At 44.3% G+C, this 16750-nt stretch overlaps 1 protein-coding gene across 1 annotated transcript; it reads left to right on the plus strand.

Moving 5' to 3' along the window:
- The first annotated feature begins 974 nt into the window (after positions 1 to 974).
- Positions 975 to 15480, plus strand: BTN3A3 (butyrophilin subfamily 3 member A3). The gene is given in 12 exon segments (XM_057699970.1): positions 975 to 1086; positions 2024 to 2225; positions 5384 to 5473; positions 5706 to 6053; positions 7461 to 7742; positions 9666 to 9866; positions 10044 to 10064; positions 10152 to 10178; positions 10568 to 10594; positions 11031 to 11057; positions 13698 to 14266; positions 14268 to 15480. Coding segments are annotated over 11 exon segments (1905 nt in total). The 5' UTR covers positions 975 to 1086; positions 2024 to 2056; the 3' UTR covers positions 14412 to 15480.
- Positions 15481 to 16750: the final 1270 nt, after the last annotated feature.

Consider the following 16750-nt stretch of genomic DNA (forward strand, 5'->3'; position numbering starts at 1 on the left):
TTCACTGCTGTGGGCCCGGGTTCAATATATATATAGGGTTGGCCAAAAAGTTTGTTTGGGCTTTTCCATACCATCTTATGGAAAAACCCAAAGAAACTTTTTGGTCAATCCAATATATAATTAACTTCCATCAGCCAAGTCATATCAAAGTCCTTTGAGCTTTAATCATTGTCTCAAGAGGCAAATAAATTGTCTTGGGAGGCCCTAGGCCACACATAAGACCACTTTGTCTCAAAGACCCCTTATAGAAACAGTATCCACAAACTATCCAGAATCTCCCCTCAGAGAACACAGAATCCTGCTTGCAGAGTTGAAAGAAATACACATGAAAATACAAATGTAGCACAAATAAGGGTTAGAGGGTGAATGAGGCTTCTCAGCAACACCCCAAATAAGAATTTTTCTGAAAAATGTGAAACATGCCAATCAGTCACCAGCAACACTGCTTTGGGAAATCTAAAAATTATGTTATTTGGTAATGGATCCGAGACCTGAATTTCAGAGGTGCTAAAAAAGGTGGAATGGGTCTGGTTTTCTGTTCATACTCTCATTTGGCTCTGTTGTAAAAGATAAATCCTCCTCCATGTGCCGTGTACATGCAAACAGATGTTAGCAGCCAGCCTCAGAAACATTTTAATTAATGCACATCTTTCATGTTTCATGTTAAAATCTTTTATTTCTCTACTCAGTAAATCTTTTATGATATAAAATAAACCTATTATCATATAGAAGACAGGTATATATAATGAAATACTGATTACACACACACATATACATAAATGATTCAATTAGGAAAACACAGAGTGACACAAAACAGTGTGAGAATTAGGCTGGAATTATTCTTCACCGTGTACCATCCAATACAGTTTCAGTTTTCACTTTAAACTTCCTCATTGGTTTCTGCCCAGCAACTGATGAGATACACCCCTCTGAGCCAATCCAAAAACCAATTCTTCCACAGAATGACTCTGTTACTGTTTCTCATAGTGAGCAGGCATATTTCTTTTTCCTTTCTTCCAGATAACGGAGACTCTGTTGATTACCTTTATTCTGTGGTCTGTGATCTTCAGGTAGGATTGCCAAGAGGTAAGTGTGGGAAAATGGATAAAAGCCAGGGCCATGAGCCCTAGAAGGAGAGAAGCTGAAGGGCTGAGAGTGGGCCTACAGGGAAGTCCTCGGCCAGAGAAAGGGATTGGTGCTTGGGTGCGCTGCGGTCAGAAGATGCGAGGGTGGAGGCGGAAGAGCAATGCAAAGGCTAAAGACCTGACTATGAAAAGTTGTGGGAAGGAGACAACGTGAATGAAAAAATTTGCCAACTGCATGTTCTTAGGAGCTTACTGTGGTCAGAAAGGAGCTAAGGACCCTTTTCTCTCCTAATCATCTCTGGGACTCTGTTCTAAAAGCTTCTAAAAAGAGATGTGCCTTAAAGATTTATATGTAAAGCTGTTCATTATAGAATTGTTTGTAATTTAAAAAATCTGAACCAACCTACATATATACAAGATTTGGAGAATGGGTACAATGTCCAATCATAAAAGGGATTTTCATACTGTCATTAGGAATCATATTTTTTATAAAGACTTTTTATTTCTAATTGTAACAAAACTGGATCCAATTTGGAGATTTAAATTGTATCTACATTTTGCTACTGTAGATGTTACTTATGATGAACAGCCTTAAACATGAATGTTTGTGTTAATACCTGATTTTTTTTTCTTTAAGAGTAATTTCTACAAGTGGAATTTCTGCATCAAATTATAATTTTGACAATTCTCAGGCATTTATATATATCTATGGCCAAAATACTTTCAGAAATAGTTATATTCCTATGAAGCAAAGTATATGATTACCATCACAGATTATTTAAATTTTATTCCTTCATATTTTTCTCCATCTTGAAGTTGTCTATAATCAGGAAAAAAAACAATAAATATCCTAAAAAAATTACTGAAAATATATTCCTCACTCTGAGGACAGCATTGAAATTGTTACCTATATAATAATAATACTTTTCTCTCTCTAGCAGCTTAGAGAGCAGTTTTGAAGAGCAGAGGATATGGTGAAAGGCAATCTTTTGTCTCAGGGTGTGTCCGGGTTTCAGGCAGACTCCAGAGAATTCCCAGCTGCACAGATCTCTGCTCCAGGCTTCTCCACAACCCACCTACCTCCCCCTCTGTGGGCCTTGTTCTCAAAGGCAGTTCCCAGCACAGGTATCACAGCAGAAGGTACTATGAATGTGGGCCTTGTACTGGTTTGTTTTGGGGAATTGGTGTAAGGAGTTGGTATTTTATTTATTTATTTGTTTATTTATTTATTGACGTAGAGTTGATTTAAAGGAGTTGGTATTTTCTGAACAACTAATATGTTTCAGTCACAATAATTATTTGTAACAGTTTTTATTTAAGTAAAACATGAAAGCTTTTAAAATTGAAAATATCCGAATAATTTTCAAAGTGTAGGGGGCAAAGGACAAAAGCATCTCTCAATCTCCAATTTTCAGTTTAGCATGTAGCCCTTTAGAACTCTTTTAAGGCGATCCCATAAACACATATATACAAATTTATAGCTTTGCTTTTCTTTTTAATAGAATCATTAGTATTTTTCTGCCGCATGCTTTTGGTTTATTTAGTAGATCTTGATTATCTGGGTTAGTGACTATAAATCACTCTTAACTGCCACACTGAATTCCCTCATACAGATGAGCCTTTATTTAACTAACCAGTCTCCTGTTAGTGGTTAAAGTGGCTGGTTAGGTTGTTTATCTTTTTTTTTTTTTTAACTTTTAAAAATAATGCTTCCACATGATTCTCTCTGCACGCATGCAAATGCTTTGCTGGACTAGATATCTGGAAGTGAAATTGCTGAGCCAATTATGTACATTCTAAAGTTCCTATTTCATAATGTTTCATGAGCAACTGAAGTTCTAATAGGTTTTGTCACATGACAGAGATCACAAAGCTTGTGAATCTTAGTGCCATTACTAACTATCCACACCCTTTTTATCTCTGACACCTAACACGTAGTGGGCCTAGCACATATTGAGTGCTCAATAAACATTTGTTGAATGAATGAAAACGTATGAGTGAGACCTGGTCTTACTCCTAACTCTCCCATTCACTCGCCTTGGGGTTAAGAAGTGGTAGGTTCATGGGAATTCCCTGGCGGTCCGGTGGTTAGGACTTAGCACTTTCACCGCGGTGGCACGGGTTCAGTCCCTGGTCAGGGGACTGAGACCCCGCAAGCCGCACAGCTCGGCCAAAATTTAAAAAAGAATAAGAAGGAGAAGAAGAAGAAGAAGAAGAAGGTTCAGCCTCTGATTGACCCAGGGAATCTGCGAGGATCTTGACCAGAGTCTGATGGGAGAGTGATCTGAGCTTGATGATGGCCATGGGTTGGAGCCTGGAGGGAACAGCAGTGTTGCTCTGTAGATAGGCACACCCTGAGTCATTTGTCAGCACACCATTCCAGCTGACATTTTCAGGGAAGGAAAGAATACACGATGGGAGAAGGGAGGGGTCGTCTGGAGTTCTCAGTCCTGTCTCAGAGTAATTCACCTAGGCCGACTCTCAGGCTCTCCACTATTTAGGGACACAGCCAACTCTGGGGTGGTTGCAGTGGAAGCCACGTTAGAACTCCAGCTAGAATCAAGCCTGGTTAGCTGGCAAGGGCCTCACATGTCCCTTATCACAAAAGTTCACAGTGATGTCACAGAACCATGCCTAAAAGAAGGTGGAGGTGTTTCCTGAGCCAAGAGACATTTGGAAACACTGGGCTGGGACTGGAGAGTTGCAGGGGCCCTGCCTCTGAGCTGGAAGAACCCCAGCACTTCCTAGATGCATGAGCTGTGTTGGGCTGCTGTGTGCTTCTAGGTTAACGTATTTGCCCCTTCTGTGCAAGTGTCAGCACTTACATCTCTGCCCCTAAAAGGCACTTCTCTAGCAGTGCAAAGACCAAGATAGGGAAATTGTCCATTGCTGGTGAGCCCAGAGGCAGGCCATCTACCAAGGAGCATTGGTGAACTCATGAAGAAAGGGAAGAAGGGAAATGAATCATTTCCTTTCCAGGAATGTTTCACCCCCAAAGAACAGATGTTTATCTCCCAAAGAACAACAGTAGTTTTTTTAGCCGCACACGTGGGATCTTAGTTCTCCCATCAGGGATTGAACCCAGGCCCTCACTGATGAAAGTGCCAGAGTCCTAACCACTGGACCATCCGGGGAATTCCCAGAACAGTTGTGAAAAGAATGCACTAAGGCACATCAAGTGGCAACACTTGTATGTCCAGGACAGTCTTGCTCCTTGAAACCACTGTTTTGAAAAATAGGAAAAAACACATTAATGTAGACAAGTCCTGGTGGGAGCACGGGAGGCCAAGCCCTGTTCTCTAAGCCAGACTAAAAGAGCACTGTCATTATGGAGAAAAATAGTTCTCCTCATAAACTCTCCACCTCCCCTCCTTTCCATCCATTAGTTGGATGAAAACCAACTAATCAAATCATCTAAACTGAACTAAAATGTTAGTGAGTATTGATGGTTTAATATGTAACCCCTTATCCATTCACTCATTCAAAAAATATTTACTGAGGGTTCCATGTGAACCACCAACATTCTATAGGCTTCTTACACATCACGAAACAAAACGGACCAATATCATTGCTTTGTGGAGCTTACATTCTAGCAAGTGGAGACAGACGGTGAACGTATGATATGTTCACTGGTGAAAATTCAGTGGGAAAAAGAGAGCAGGTTTGGGGGGATGGGAGCAGTTTGCCATGATTCTGCAGTCAGAGAAGGTCCCATAGAGGAACTGACTTTAAAGGAAAGACTTGAAGGAGGCGAGAGAGTGAACTGGTGAATATGCAGGGAAGAGGGTTCCAGGTAGAGGGAAGAGTCAAGGTTGAGGTCCTCTGTCATGTCCTGTTCAAGGAGCAGCAGGAAGGGCAGTATGGCTGGAGCAGAGACAGGGAGAATAGGGGAGATGAAGTGAGCAGTGCACGTCCTGGAGGACCATGCCAGCCACTCGAAGGACTTCAGCATCTATTCTGAGCGGAATGGGAGCACTGGAAGGTGCTGAGCAGAGGAGGGACAGGATGTGACTCAAGGAATATTCTGGATGTTGTGTTGAGACTGTAAGGGATACAGGCAGAATCAGGGGACCCAAAGAGGTGGGTCCTGTATTAATCAGAGCCTGATGGCAGAGGCTTGGACCTCGCATAGCTGGGGAAGTGTGGGCAAGTGTAAAGTTTCTGAACATATTCGGACAGTAGAGCCAAGGATTTCCTGATGAACCCATCATGGAAACCTCAGAATTCCACACAGAATTCTCCATCTTCTTCCAGGCCGTATTTCTCCCTGACACCTCCTGGCATCTCTCTATTTGCAGCACAGATGAAAATGGCATGGTCCCTAGACTTCCGTCTACTCCACCTCCTTGTCTGCCTCATGTCGGTCCAGCTGCTTACCCCTTGCTCAGGTAGGGAACGATGCTGCTTTTATGTATCAGAAACATTACCTGTTCACGCCCACTCAGAGCCTTTGACCCCTCATTCCTGGAAGTCCCATCACAAACTGCAGGTGCACATGCTGTTAGAACAAATGTCCTCCTGTCGGGATCCTGTTCCTCTCTAGGTTTTTCTGCCTGAGACACCCCCTTACCATCATAGCCCCAATTCTCTCTCATAGAGTTTCCCCCTTTTGCTGACCAGCTCAGTTTGCTGTGATTGGACCTCCGGGGCCCATCCTGGCCGTGGTGGGTGAAGACGCTGAGCTGCCCTGTCATCTGTCCCCGAAGATGAGTGCAGAGAACATGGAACTGAGGTGGGTGCAGTCCAGCCTCAGGCAGGTAGTTTTCATGTATGCACATGGCAAGGAAGTAGAAGACAAACAGACAGCAGAGTATCGAGGAAGAACTGAGTTTTTAAGAGATGGCATCACTGCAGGGAAGGCTGCTGTCCGAATTCACAACGTCAGAGCCTCTGACAACGGAAACTACTTGTGTTATTTCCAAGATGGCAACTTCTACGAAAAAGCCTTGGTGGAGCTGAAGGTTGCAGGTGAGCCTCCGGGTTTTGTTCTGAGCTCATTCCTCTGTGGGGCCTGGAGGCAGACACAGAGCTCGTGCTCCAAATCCACCTCGCAGAGCTCCTGGCTGATCACCCGGGACTGCCTCTGCTGCCTTCCAACTTTATTTTTCTGAGGCCTTTGGGAAAGATGCAGGTCTTCCTCCAGGAAGATTCCCTCCTGTACCCTATCATATCAAGTAAGGAACTCCCTCCTGCTGGTCACCAGGGTCTAAGCTGAGAAGAGGAAGGTCAGGGATGGGAAGGATGAGAAAACCTCTCCTCGGAGATGATGCACAGTGGTTTGGGTTCAGTTGTGTTTCAGGTGGCTTCTGGTGCCCCTCCAGGTACACGCTGTTGTGAGCCCTGGGAGGCAGACCTGTAGGGACAGCATCTGTGCTGCCACTGTTCTCCACCCCGAGTTCCCAGGAACATCCCTGCAGTTGTACCAGTTGGCTTTAATCCTTGTTGCTGGAGGGAGAGTGCATGCCATGTAGGAACATAGGGGTCTCAGGAAGAGGCTGTTAGAGGAGACTTGGTACAGACTTCGGGCTTCAATTAGGGAATTTGGGGCAGGGTTTATGGAAGCAGGCTTTGCTCTGGATTGGATGCTGTCAGGGAGGAGGGGGTGTAATTCTGTGGGTGGGTATCTCCATAAATCTCACCCAAGAGGAAGGCTAGAGTGAAGCTAAAGCTGGGACTGGTAAAGGGGCATCGTCACTCACAGCCAGGATAGGGGGATGTTTGGTCTTGGTTGTGCTCTGGACAATGTTCGTGTTTTTCTCTATGTTCAAACATGATTGTTGTTGGTCTTGTTTTTGTCTTCACGCATCAAAGTGACAAAGGGCCCTTTGATGCTGATGTTCCATGAAGTTGCTTGTGTTCCACAGGAGAACACCAGGACCAGACCCATGTCCAATGTCAAAGGTTGCATTTCTCTTTCTCAGGGCCCTCTCTTGCCCTGTGGCTTCTGGATGAATTTGGTCAATGGGGAGCCATAGCAGAAGATAGAAGGAGGGAAGGAGAAGAGAGGTCTGGGTACTTATGCCCGTGGCTTTCTCCCTGCAGGGCCACCTCTTGGGTGCTACGTGCTCTTCCTGAAGATCACAGCTCCTCTTACGAAAGTCCTCTCTACATGACTCTCTCCTTTTGGTCTTCAGGCTTCCTCTCCACCTCCCTTTGGGTTTAGGGGTGGGTGGTAACAGCTCCATTGTTCCTGGCCCTCGGGTATTGCTCTGTCCCATGTAGTTTTCTCCTCACTAACGACTACTCTTTTGTAAACAGCTTCTTAATGAAACTCTACTTTAATTACCTAACGTGAGTGCGCCATCCAGTTCCTGCTGAGACCCTCACTAATACAGGAGGCTCCCAAGAATTGAGGCTCGTGTGTCCCTTCCACAGCACTGGGTTCGGATCTTCACATTGAAATGAAGGGCCATGAGGATGGAGGGATCCACCTGGGCTGCACGTCCACCGGGTGGTATCCCCAGCCCCAAATACAGTGGAGAGACGCTAAGGGCCAGAACATGCCAGCTGTGGCAGCACCCCTGACTGCAGATGGAGCAGGCCTGTATGCAGTCACATCATCTCTAATTGTGAAAAGCAGCTCTGGGCAAGGGGTGTCCTGTGTCATCAGAAATCTCGTCCTCATCCAGGAAAAGACAGCCCGGATTTCCATCGCAGGTCAGTACCCTGCTTAGCCTCAGGTTTATGGAGCTGTGGCTCTTGGAAGAAGAAAGATGTGAACACCTGGAACTCATATAATATTGTAAGTCAATTATAGTTCAATTTAAAAAATTCCATCAGTATGGACACTAAGGGGGGGTGGGGGAGAGGATAAAAAAATTTATATCAAATTGGTGCTATAATATTCTTTGGTAAAAAATAAATTAATTTTAAAAATAAAAAATTTCATCTCATGAGCCTTAAAAAAAGACACGTAAAATTTAATCTATAGAAAATTAGAAAAAATGACAATTTAAACATTAACCAATTGAAATCTAGTATGACCCCATTAAAAAGAGAAAAATACAAAAATAAATGAAAATAAATTTTAAGAAGAAAAAAAGAAAAGAAAGAAGGAGGATGTGTGATTCTCTGTGCTGCCTTTGCAATGAAAACAAGGCACTGAGCAGGGTTCCCAGAGTCTTCTTCTTGCTCCAGGGATGTTTCTTTTTTCCTGTTTATTTCACAAGTATTTACTGAGCATTTCCTATGTGCCAGAAACTGTGACAGGCAATGGGAACTGGGGGGAAATGGTAAAGATCAGATCCTTGAGAAAAGACAGTTGACAACATGGGGGCAGGTGGGAATACATGCAACTCATAATTTAGAGACAGCACTAATCTCTTTAAAATATAAACCAACCAGTAGAAAAAAAGCAAGGGATATGAATTATTAGTTCACAGACAAGGAATAACATATGAAAGAGTGTCCAACCTCATTCAATAGAGAAATGTGTATTAAAACATTTTCCACTTGTGAGATTGGCAACAAAATAAAACAAAACCATGTTGGTTGATAAAACATTCTCATGGCAGGATTGTGGGGAGACAGTCACTCTTAGACATTTTCTGGTATACATAATTTGATATATTTTGGTATGATTTGGCACAATTGCAATTGGGGGCAATACAGTAATATACATCCAAACTACCTATTTACTGATCCAAAATCCCACTTCTAGGAACTTATCTGACAGATATGCTTGCATGTGTAGAAAATGACCCACGTAAAAAGTTACTTCTTATAGCATTAATTATAAGAGCAAAAACTTACCAACTATGCAAACATCCATTAATGGGGAATTTTTATGCAGTGGAATATTGTACAGCCGTGAAAGAAAACACAGCCATTCTCTCTGTAATATGGAAAGATTTCCAAGATACAACGTGAACGGAACAAGCGAGATGCCAAGCAGTTTATATAGAATGCTATCTTTAGAGTAAACAAGAAAAAATAAGAATACATTTATATTTTTAAATTTAATATATACTTGCATAGCACTCATTATGTGTTTGCAATGCTTTATAAACATTAATTTAATGCTTTAACCTTATGAGTTAGGTTTTATTATTCTATTATTATTATTTCTATTATCACCCCCGTTTTACAGATTAGGACACCTGGAACAGTTTGGTTAAGTAATTAGTCCAAGGTCACACTGCTAGTCAGGTGGAAGAGTCAGAATTTGAACCCAGGCCCCCCAGCTCCCAAGTGCACATTCTTAGTCACCATATGAAGCTGACTAAATGAGAGTCTAATTAAATGAGGGGGGCAGAGAGAGTGGATGGGAGACTTGGATGATGTTTTATGTATTTTATTTGATATTTGAACCATGTGAATGTAACCTATCTTAAATTTCAGTTAGGAAACAACTTGACTGAGACGCTCAAGTAACACATTTACACGTGAGAGGCAGACATTTCAAGACAAGTAATGGTATTTTGTCATTGCTATAACTATAAACCCTTAGTAGGGTTTACTGAAGTCTTACCTAAAGTTCTCTGAGAAGTCAGGAAGAGAAAGGTCATTTAACGTCAGGAGATAAACTCCTCTGTGAGCCCTGTCCTGGGGGTGAGAGGCTAAGAATGGATCCCATTGCAGACCCCTTCTTCAGGAGGGCCCAGCACTGGATCTCCCTCTTCGCGGGGACCCTGCCTGTCTGTCTGCTGCTTCTCGCGGGGGCTGGTTACTTCCTGTGGCTACAGAGGAAGGAAAAGGAGGCTCTATTCATGGAGAAAGAGAGGGCAAAGGAGGAAAGAGAAACAGCACGAGCAGAAAAGGAGAAGGAACAAAGAATAAAAGGTATCTGACCTGAGAGGGAATCTAAGCCCCGCACTTAGAGGAGGGAGCTGGACCACCTCACCCCATCCCGCCCACCCAACCTGGCACTGGGTCATTTTTAAGGTTTATTTTCTAGAGGTCCTCCTCCCTCCATCCCCATAACAATACTTTTTTTTTTTTTTCCTGCTTCTTTTCCAGAGACACTCCAGTATGAACTCAGTAAGTTCTGATTCCCCCTGGGGACCGTCGCTTATCTTCTGTCCCCACTGAGCCTCTTAATGATTCATCACCTTTCTTCCATTGCAGAGTGGAGAAAGATCCAGTACATGGCTCGTGAGTGGCTCTGACATTTTCTCTGAATTCGCATCTAAGACTTCTCTGCCGAGTATGTTCCAGCTGGTTTCCTCAGCCCCTAACTCTGCCCTGGGCTGAAGGAATGTTCTGGATCCTTTTTCCCAGGAAAAGACATATGGGTGGCTGATTGAGGGGAAGTGGTTGTTGGGAAGAAAGGAGGGGAGAATCATGAGTGTGTTGTTTTTTAATGGACAAAGGGGCCTTCAGTCTCCATAGGGAAGAGAGGGGAGGAGAGAGTTGAACAGGCGGGGGAGGAGACAGGAAGGGAAGGGTGGTCAAAAAGGAGAGATGGGTACAAAAGGAAGAGAAAAGAAATGACTCAGAAATGACAGAGTTCAGCTGACGTTTCTGCCTTTCTTCCATTGTAGGTGGGGAGAAGTCTCAGGCCTATCATGGTAAGTGACCTGGATATCCTCTTGAGTTTCCTGGCATATATATATAAGCATTTAAACTTTTCCCTGCTGCGTGACCCATTGGCATTCCCAGTAGGAATACTCAGATCTAACCCAGAGGCTCATTTTCTGTGGGGGATACCACCCCTGCTTTTCTACAGCCTCAAAGAGGACCTTCAGATACAGCATCTGGGCACCTTCAGCCACTCCTCACCCTGCTGACACACACGCACACGGCTCACTGTAGCCTGGCCCTGTCACCTGCAGCCCCAGCGTGATGGAGTGAAGAAAGTCTACTTTTTGAGAGGTTTTATGCCTGATCTACCAGAGTTATAGATGAAGGAAGAGACTGAAGAAAGTGTCACAGAAAAGGCTTAGAGAGGAGAATGAGTGAGATCAGAATTAATGACCCTTCCTCATTGTGTCCCCTTTCTTTCAGAGTGGAAGAAGGCCCTCTTCCAAGCTGGTGAGTGAATCACTGTATGTCCCCTGGGAAAACAACCCAAGGGACCATCTTCCCTTTTTCTTCTCCAAGTCTTGAGATTCTGGGACAACAAGTCCCCATGACTGGGAGAGTTCCAGGTGGGTGACTTGAGGTCTCAGTCTCGAAGTTGTGCCCAACTCCTGTGCCCTCCTGCTGAGAGTCCAGAGAACCAGGGAGAATTGCTCTCCTGGGCTTCCATAGATCTTTACGGGAAGGAAGAGGCCTCAAGGGCAGAACTGAGGGGAAGGACAGGCAGAGTGAACTAATACCACAGCGAGAGTGAGGATGAGCTGTGACCAAGGAGAGAAAGCAATGCTCAAAGATCTTGTCCTTTCCCAGGCTCCACATGCCACCTCCTGCCGCTGTGTGTCCTCAAGTTACTTGATGTTTCTTTGTTTGTTTGTTTGTTTAAGAACTTTTATTGAGATACAGTTAACATACAATAAACTGCATATATTTAGAGCGTACAATTTGGTATCCCAGTCTCCCAATTCATTCCCCCTCAACACTCCCCGCTTTCCCCACTTGGTGTCCATATGTTTGTTCTCTACATCTGTGTCTCTATTTCTTCCTTGCAAACCGGTTGATTTGTACCATTTTTCTATGTTCCGCATGTATGTGTTAACATATGATAATATTTGTTTTTCTCTTTCTGACTCACTTCACTCTGTATGACAGTCTCTAGGTCCATCCATGTCTCTACAAATGTCCCAGTTTCATTGTTTTTTACAGCTGAGTAATATTCCATTGTATATATGTACCACATCTTTTTTATCCATTCATCTGTTAATGGACATTTAGGTTGCTTCCATGTCCTGGCTGTTGTAAATAGTGCTGCAATGAACATTGGAGTGCATATGTCTTTTTGAATGATGGTGTTCTCTGGGTATATGCCCAGCAGTGGGATTGCTGGGTCATATGGTAACTCTATTTTTAGTTTTGCAAGGAACTTCCATGCATAGTGGCTGTATCAATTTACATTCCCACCAGCAGTGCAAGAGCGTTCCCTTTTCTCCACACCCTCTTCAGCATTTACTGTTTGTAGATTTTCTGATGATGCCCATTCTAACCAGTGTGAGGGGATATACCTCATTGTAGTTTTGATTTGCATTCCTCTAATAATTAGTGATGTTGAGCAGCTTTTCACGTGCCTCTTGGCCATCCATATGTCTTCTTTGGAGAAATGCCTATTTAGGTCTTCTGCCCATTTTTTGATTGGGTTGTTTGTTTTTTTGATATTGAGCTGGATGTACTGTTTATATACTTTGGAGACTAATCCTTTGTCTTTTGATTCGTTTGCAAATATTTTCTCCCATTCTGAGGGTTGTCTTTTCGTCTTGCTTATAGTTTCCTTTGCTGTGCAGAAGTGAAGTTACTTGATGTTTTGAGTTTCAGTCTCCTCAATTGTAGATGATGATTGTAATTCCTATTTATGTGAGAGTTGAGGTAAAGACTAAATGAGCTAATGAATGTGTATTTGGCCAAAAAAAACAGCAAGAAAGAGACAGTATATTCAAGATGGGTGGCTAAAGAGGGTTTAAAGAAGGAACTATTTACAAATGCAAGAAAGAGAGTAAAGGGAAACCAACAAAGGAATATTCAGTCCTCCAGGGCTCACAAGAGCGAGGAGCTGTCACCACCCCTGGACCTGAAGAGATAGGGAGAGGGTGCAGTCCAGAGGAAGCTGTAGCTTGAGGAGAGGGCTGCCTGGGGAGGTGTCAAGATGGTGGAATAGGAGGACACGGAATTTGTTGTTCCTCACAAGTTCATCAAAAACACATCTACAAATGGAACAGTTCCCACAGAGCTCAAGGAGAGGGCTGCCTGAGAAAAGTCATCCTTTTGTTAGAGCATCACCATCTGAAGCTGGCAGGGAAGAAGGGGGGAAAAATAAATGCTGTGCCTCTCTTCTTTCCCCTTCCAATCTTCAGCTAGTACCTCCCATTGGCCAAACCTAACAGGTGACCAGAGGCAAGAGAGCCCAGTGACACTGTCCATAGAGGACAGATTCCCAGGGCCCAGAAGAAGATGGAGAAGGATGGAGAGTGGGTCTGGGAGCACATAAAGCCCCCAACATGGCCCTTAGCACAGAAAATGCCTGGCAGCTTTATAACATCGGGCCACTTCCTCCACACCCAGCCCTGAGCCAAATACACGTGTTGTCTTCCCACCCTAGAGACTAGTATTTTTATCCCTATTTTTCAGTTAAGACAGTTGAGGCTTAAAGATATTATATAGCTTGAGTCTATGGGAGAAGTGGAAAGGAAAAGACATTCAGTTCATGAGTGGTAGTGGGAGGATTGAAATTTAAACCTACGTGCCTATGAAGCACAGGTGGGCAGAGTCATTTCAGGGAGGGAAACAGGAAAAAGACAGAAGGAAAGAGCCAGCTCCGCATGTCCGTTAAGCAGACCCTGACCCTCATCACCCTCCTCTTTCCCACTCAACACAAGACCCCTGAGGGCTTTGTTTTGGTATTGCTAAGAGGGTCACACCCAGGCAGGCTGGGGACACCCGGCTCTGGACTTGGGCTTCCTCAACCAGACCCAGGCCTTGAGGGCTGAGGCTCTGAGATCTAGGAACAATAGCTGACCCACGATCCCCTCCCCAAACTTTCTGCAGAGGATGTGATACTGGATCCAAACACAGCAAACCCCATCCTGGTGGTTTCTGATGACCAGAGGAGCCTGCAACGGGCAGCTGAACGACAGAATCTGCCAGACCACCCCGAGAGATTTGATTGGCATTACTGCGTGCTCGGCTGCAAGAGCTTCACGTCAGGGAGACACTACTGGGAGGTGGAGGTTGGGGACAGGAAAGAGTGGCACGTCGGGGTGTGCAGGGAGAACGTGGAGAGAAAATGTTGGATTAAAATGACACCCGAGAATGGCTTCTGGACCATGGGGCTGTCTGGCGGGAATGACTATCGGGCTCTCACTGACCCCCGGACCAAGCTGACAGTTGCCAACCCTCCTCAAAAAGTGGGGGTTTTCCTGGACTATGAGGCGGGTGAGGTCTCCTTCTACAACGCCATGGATGGATCTCATGTCTACACCTTCCCACACACCTCCTTCTCTGGGCCCCTGTGGCCTGTTTTCAGGATTTTGACCTTGGAGCCCACTGCCTTGAGCATTTGCCCAGTGTCGACAGGAGCGGGGAGTTCCAGTGTTCCTGACCTAGTGCCTGACGCCTGACCTTTCCCTGGAGACACCAGTGGCCCTGGGCTCAGCTGATGAGAACGGGGAGCCTCAGGCTGAAGTAACGTCCCTGCTTCTCCCAGCCCAGCCTGAAGCTGAGGGCCTCTTCCCTAACAGCAGCAACAAATCACAGCCATAAGATACTACAGGCACACACTGTGTGGAGCACTGCACTAATATGAATACAATTATTTATTCCATATGGGCAGTTGAGTTTGATACCACTTTATTGTCTCTTTTATACGGAGAGGAGACTGGGGTGCAGAAAAGTGAATTCACTTCCCAAAGGGTCACTCAGCTAGGAAATGACAGCTGGGATTTGAATAATAAAACATTTACAGATGACTTAAAATGTACCAGGGGTTGTGCTAAAAGCTTTAAATAGATTTCACTCCCTTAATCCACACAGCAACCCTATGATATAGCCTCATTTCGTGAGTGTGGAAACTGAGGCAGGGCCAAGTTAGGTAACTTATATAACTCATTAGTTTGTGTTGCTGGGGCCCCTGGCTCCCATCCCCACGCACCCTCTACCTCCTAGCCTGTTTTCCAGCCTGACTGCCCCTGTGGGGAAGGGACCACAGACAGCCCTGAGCATCCCTTCCCAGGGCACCCCAGGGTAAGGATCACTGTAGGTCACTATGGAGGCCACACCCCACTGGGTTCCTTCAAGGTCAACTGTCACAGCCATAGGTCCAGCGCTTCATTGGATTGGCTCTGCAGAGTGACTAGGTCCAGAGAATGAATTCACAGGGACCGCATCACACAGGACTGCAAAGGGACTAAAGGCCAAAGTCTTAACTACGAAAGGGCATGTGTGCCCCACCCCCACCGCCCATCAATGTGATGTGTGTTGGTGGAGCCAGAACCAATCTTCTTACGTTCAAGGCCTCTAGAAAGCCTAACTTAATACCTAAAGACTATCTGTGGAATAAGAATTTAGGAAGAATGAAGCTAGATGAACTTTAGTGGCATTTTTATCACACTGTAGACTCCATCTCCAGGAAAGGGATATGTTCACGCCTGATCAGTTATTGATGTTAACAGATGTTCCTTGAGGCTGATGGGTACTGAGCAGAAGTTACTCTTCGGTCATCATCACTATTTTGTTCACTGATGTATCCCCTCTACCCGGCATGTGGTTGTCAAGTTACATTTGTTAAATAAATGTGTTAATAACCTTCACTCTTCAACGGAGCCATTTGTAGCTTTTAAGCCTTTACAGCTTACTTATGACAGTTTCACAATCTATCTCACTGCAACATTTTCACAAAAACCTTATTGTATTAGTTTTGTATTGCTGCCATAATAAATTACCATAATTTCTGTGACCTAAAACAAAATAAATTTATTATCTCACATTTTTGTAGGTCAGAAGTCCAACATGGGTCTCACTGGGCTAAAATCAAGGTGTCTGCAGGCTGAATTCCTTTCTGGAGGCTCTAGGGAAGAATCTGTTTCCTCGCTCATTCAGATTGTTGCCAGGATTTAGTTTCTTGCAGTTGTAGGACTGAGGCTGTCATTTCTTGCCGGCTGTCAGCTGAGGACTATTGCCAGGTTCTGGAGGCTGCAACGTTCCCCAGCTCGGTCCTCTTCCTCCCTCTTCAAAGAAGTAATGGTAGATTGAATCCCTCTCAATCTTTAAATCCACCCTGGTTCTTCTTCCACTAAATCTCTTTGACTCTCCTGCCTTTTTCCACTTTTAAGAATTTATGTAATTAGACATGTCTACCCAGATAATCCAGGATAATCTTCCTATGAATCCAAGATAATCTCTCTACTTTAAGATCCATAACCTTAATTCCATCTGTAAGGTCTCTTTTGCCATGTAATGTGTGATAATCACAGGTTGTAAACATTAGGGTGTGAACTCTTCAGTCTAGCACACAGTCACAGCCTCACTTATTCTGAAAGAGGGCTCCATCCTGTATACACTAAGGGCCTCCACAGTTGGAGAGCCCCCTGAACCTTAATGAGAGTGACTCTGAAAATTTTATCTGTAGCCCTTCATTCACTTACTAGACCCAGGTACACATATCAGCGTGTCCTTTTGCAGAAAAGATAATTCTCACTGTTGATGATGTCTGCTGAACTTTCTGCTGAATCCCATCTCTTAGTTTGGGTTCCCCAAAAGCTGACTCTGAGTCAAGGACTTGGAGTCAGGTTGTCTCCTTGAAAAACGACCCCAGTAAACTCAAGTTCGAAAATAAATAAAAAGAGAAAAGCCAACTAAGAGAAAAATGATATAAAGTGTCCATTAATCAGCTGGTTTTCATGTGGGCAACTGGGCTCCATCCCACCCAAGACTAAGAAACATGTGAAACTGTGAGATATGCTTATGCTTATGTCATCACCTCCCCACACCCACAACCCCAAACACTACACACACACACACACACACACACCCTCCTACAAACGGCAGGCCTCTCCTGGTGATCAGCAGCAACGCCAGAATCTTTAGGAATCTCAAGGCTTTTC

The sequence above is a fragment of the Hippopotamus amphibius genome, chromosome 11, assembly GCF_030028045.1.
Source record: "Hippopotamus amphibius kiboko isolate mHipAmp2 chromosome 11, mHipAmp2.hap2, whole genome shotgun sequence".
Lineage (NCBI taxonomy): Eukaryota > Metazoa > Chordata > Mammalia > Artiodactyla > Hippopotamidae > Hippopotamus > Hippopotamus amphibius.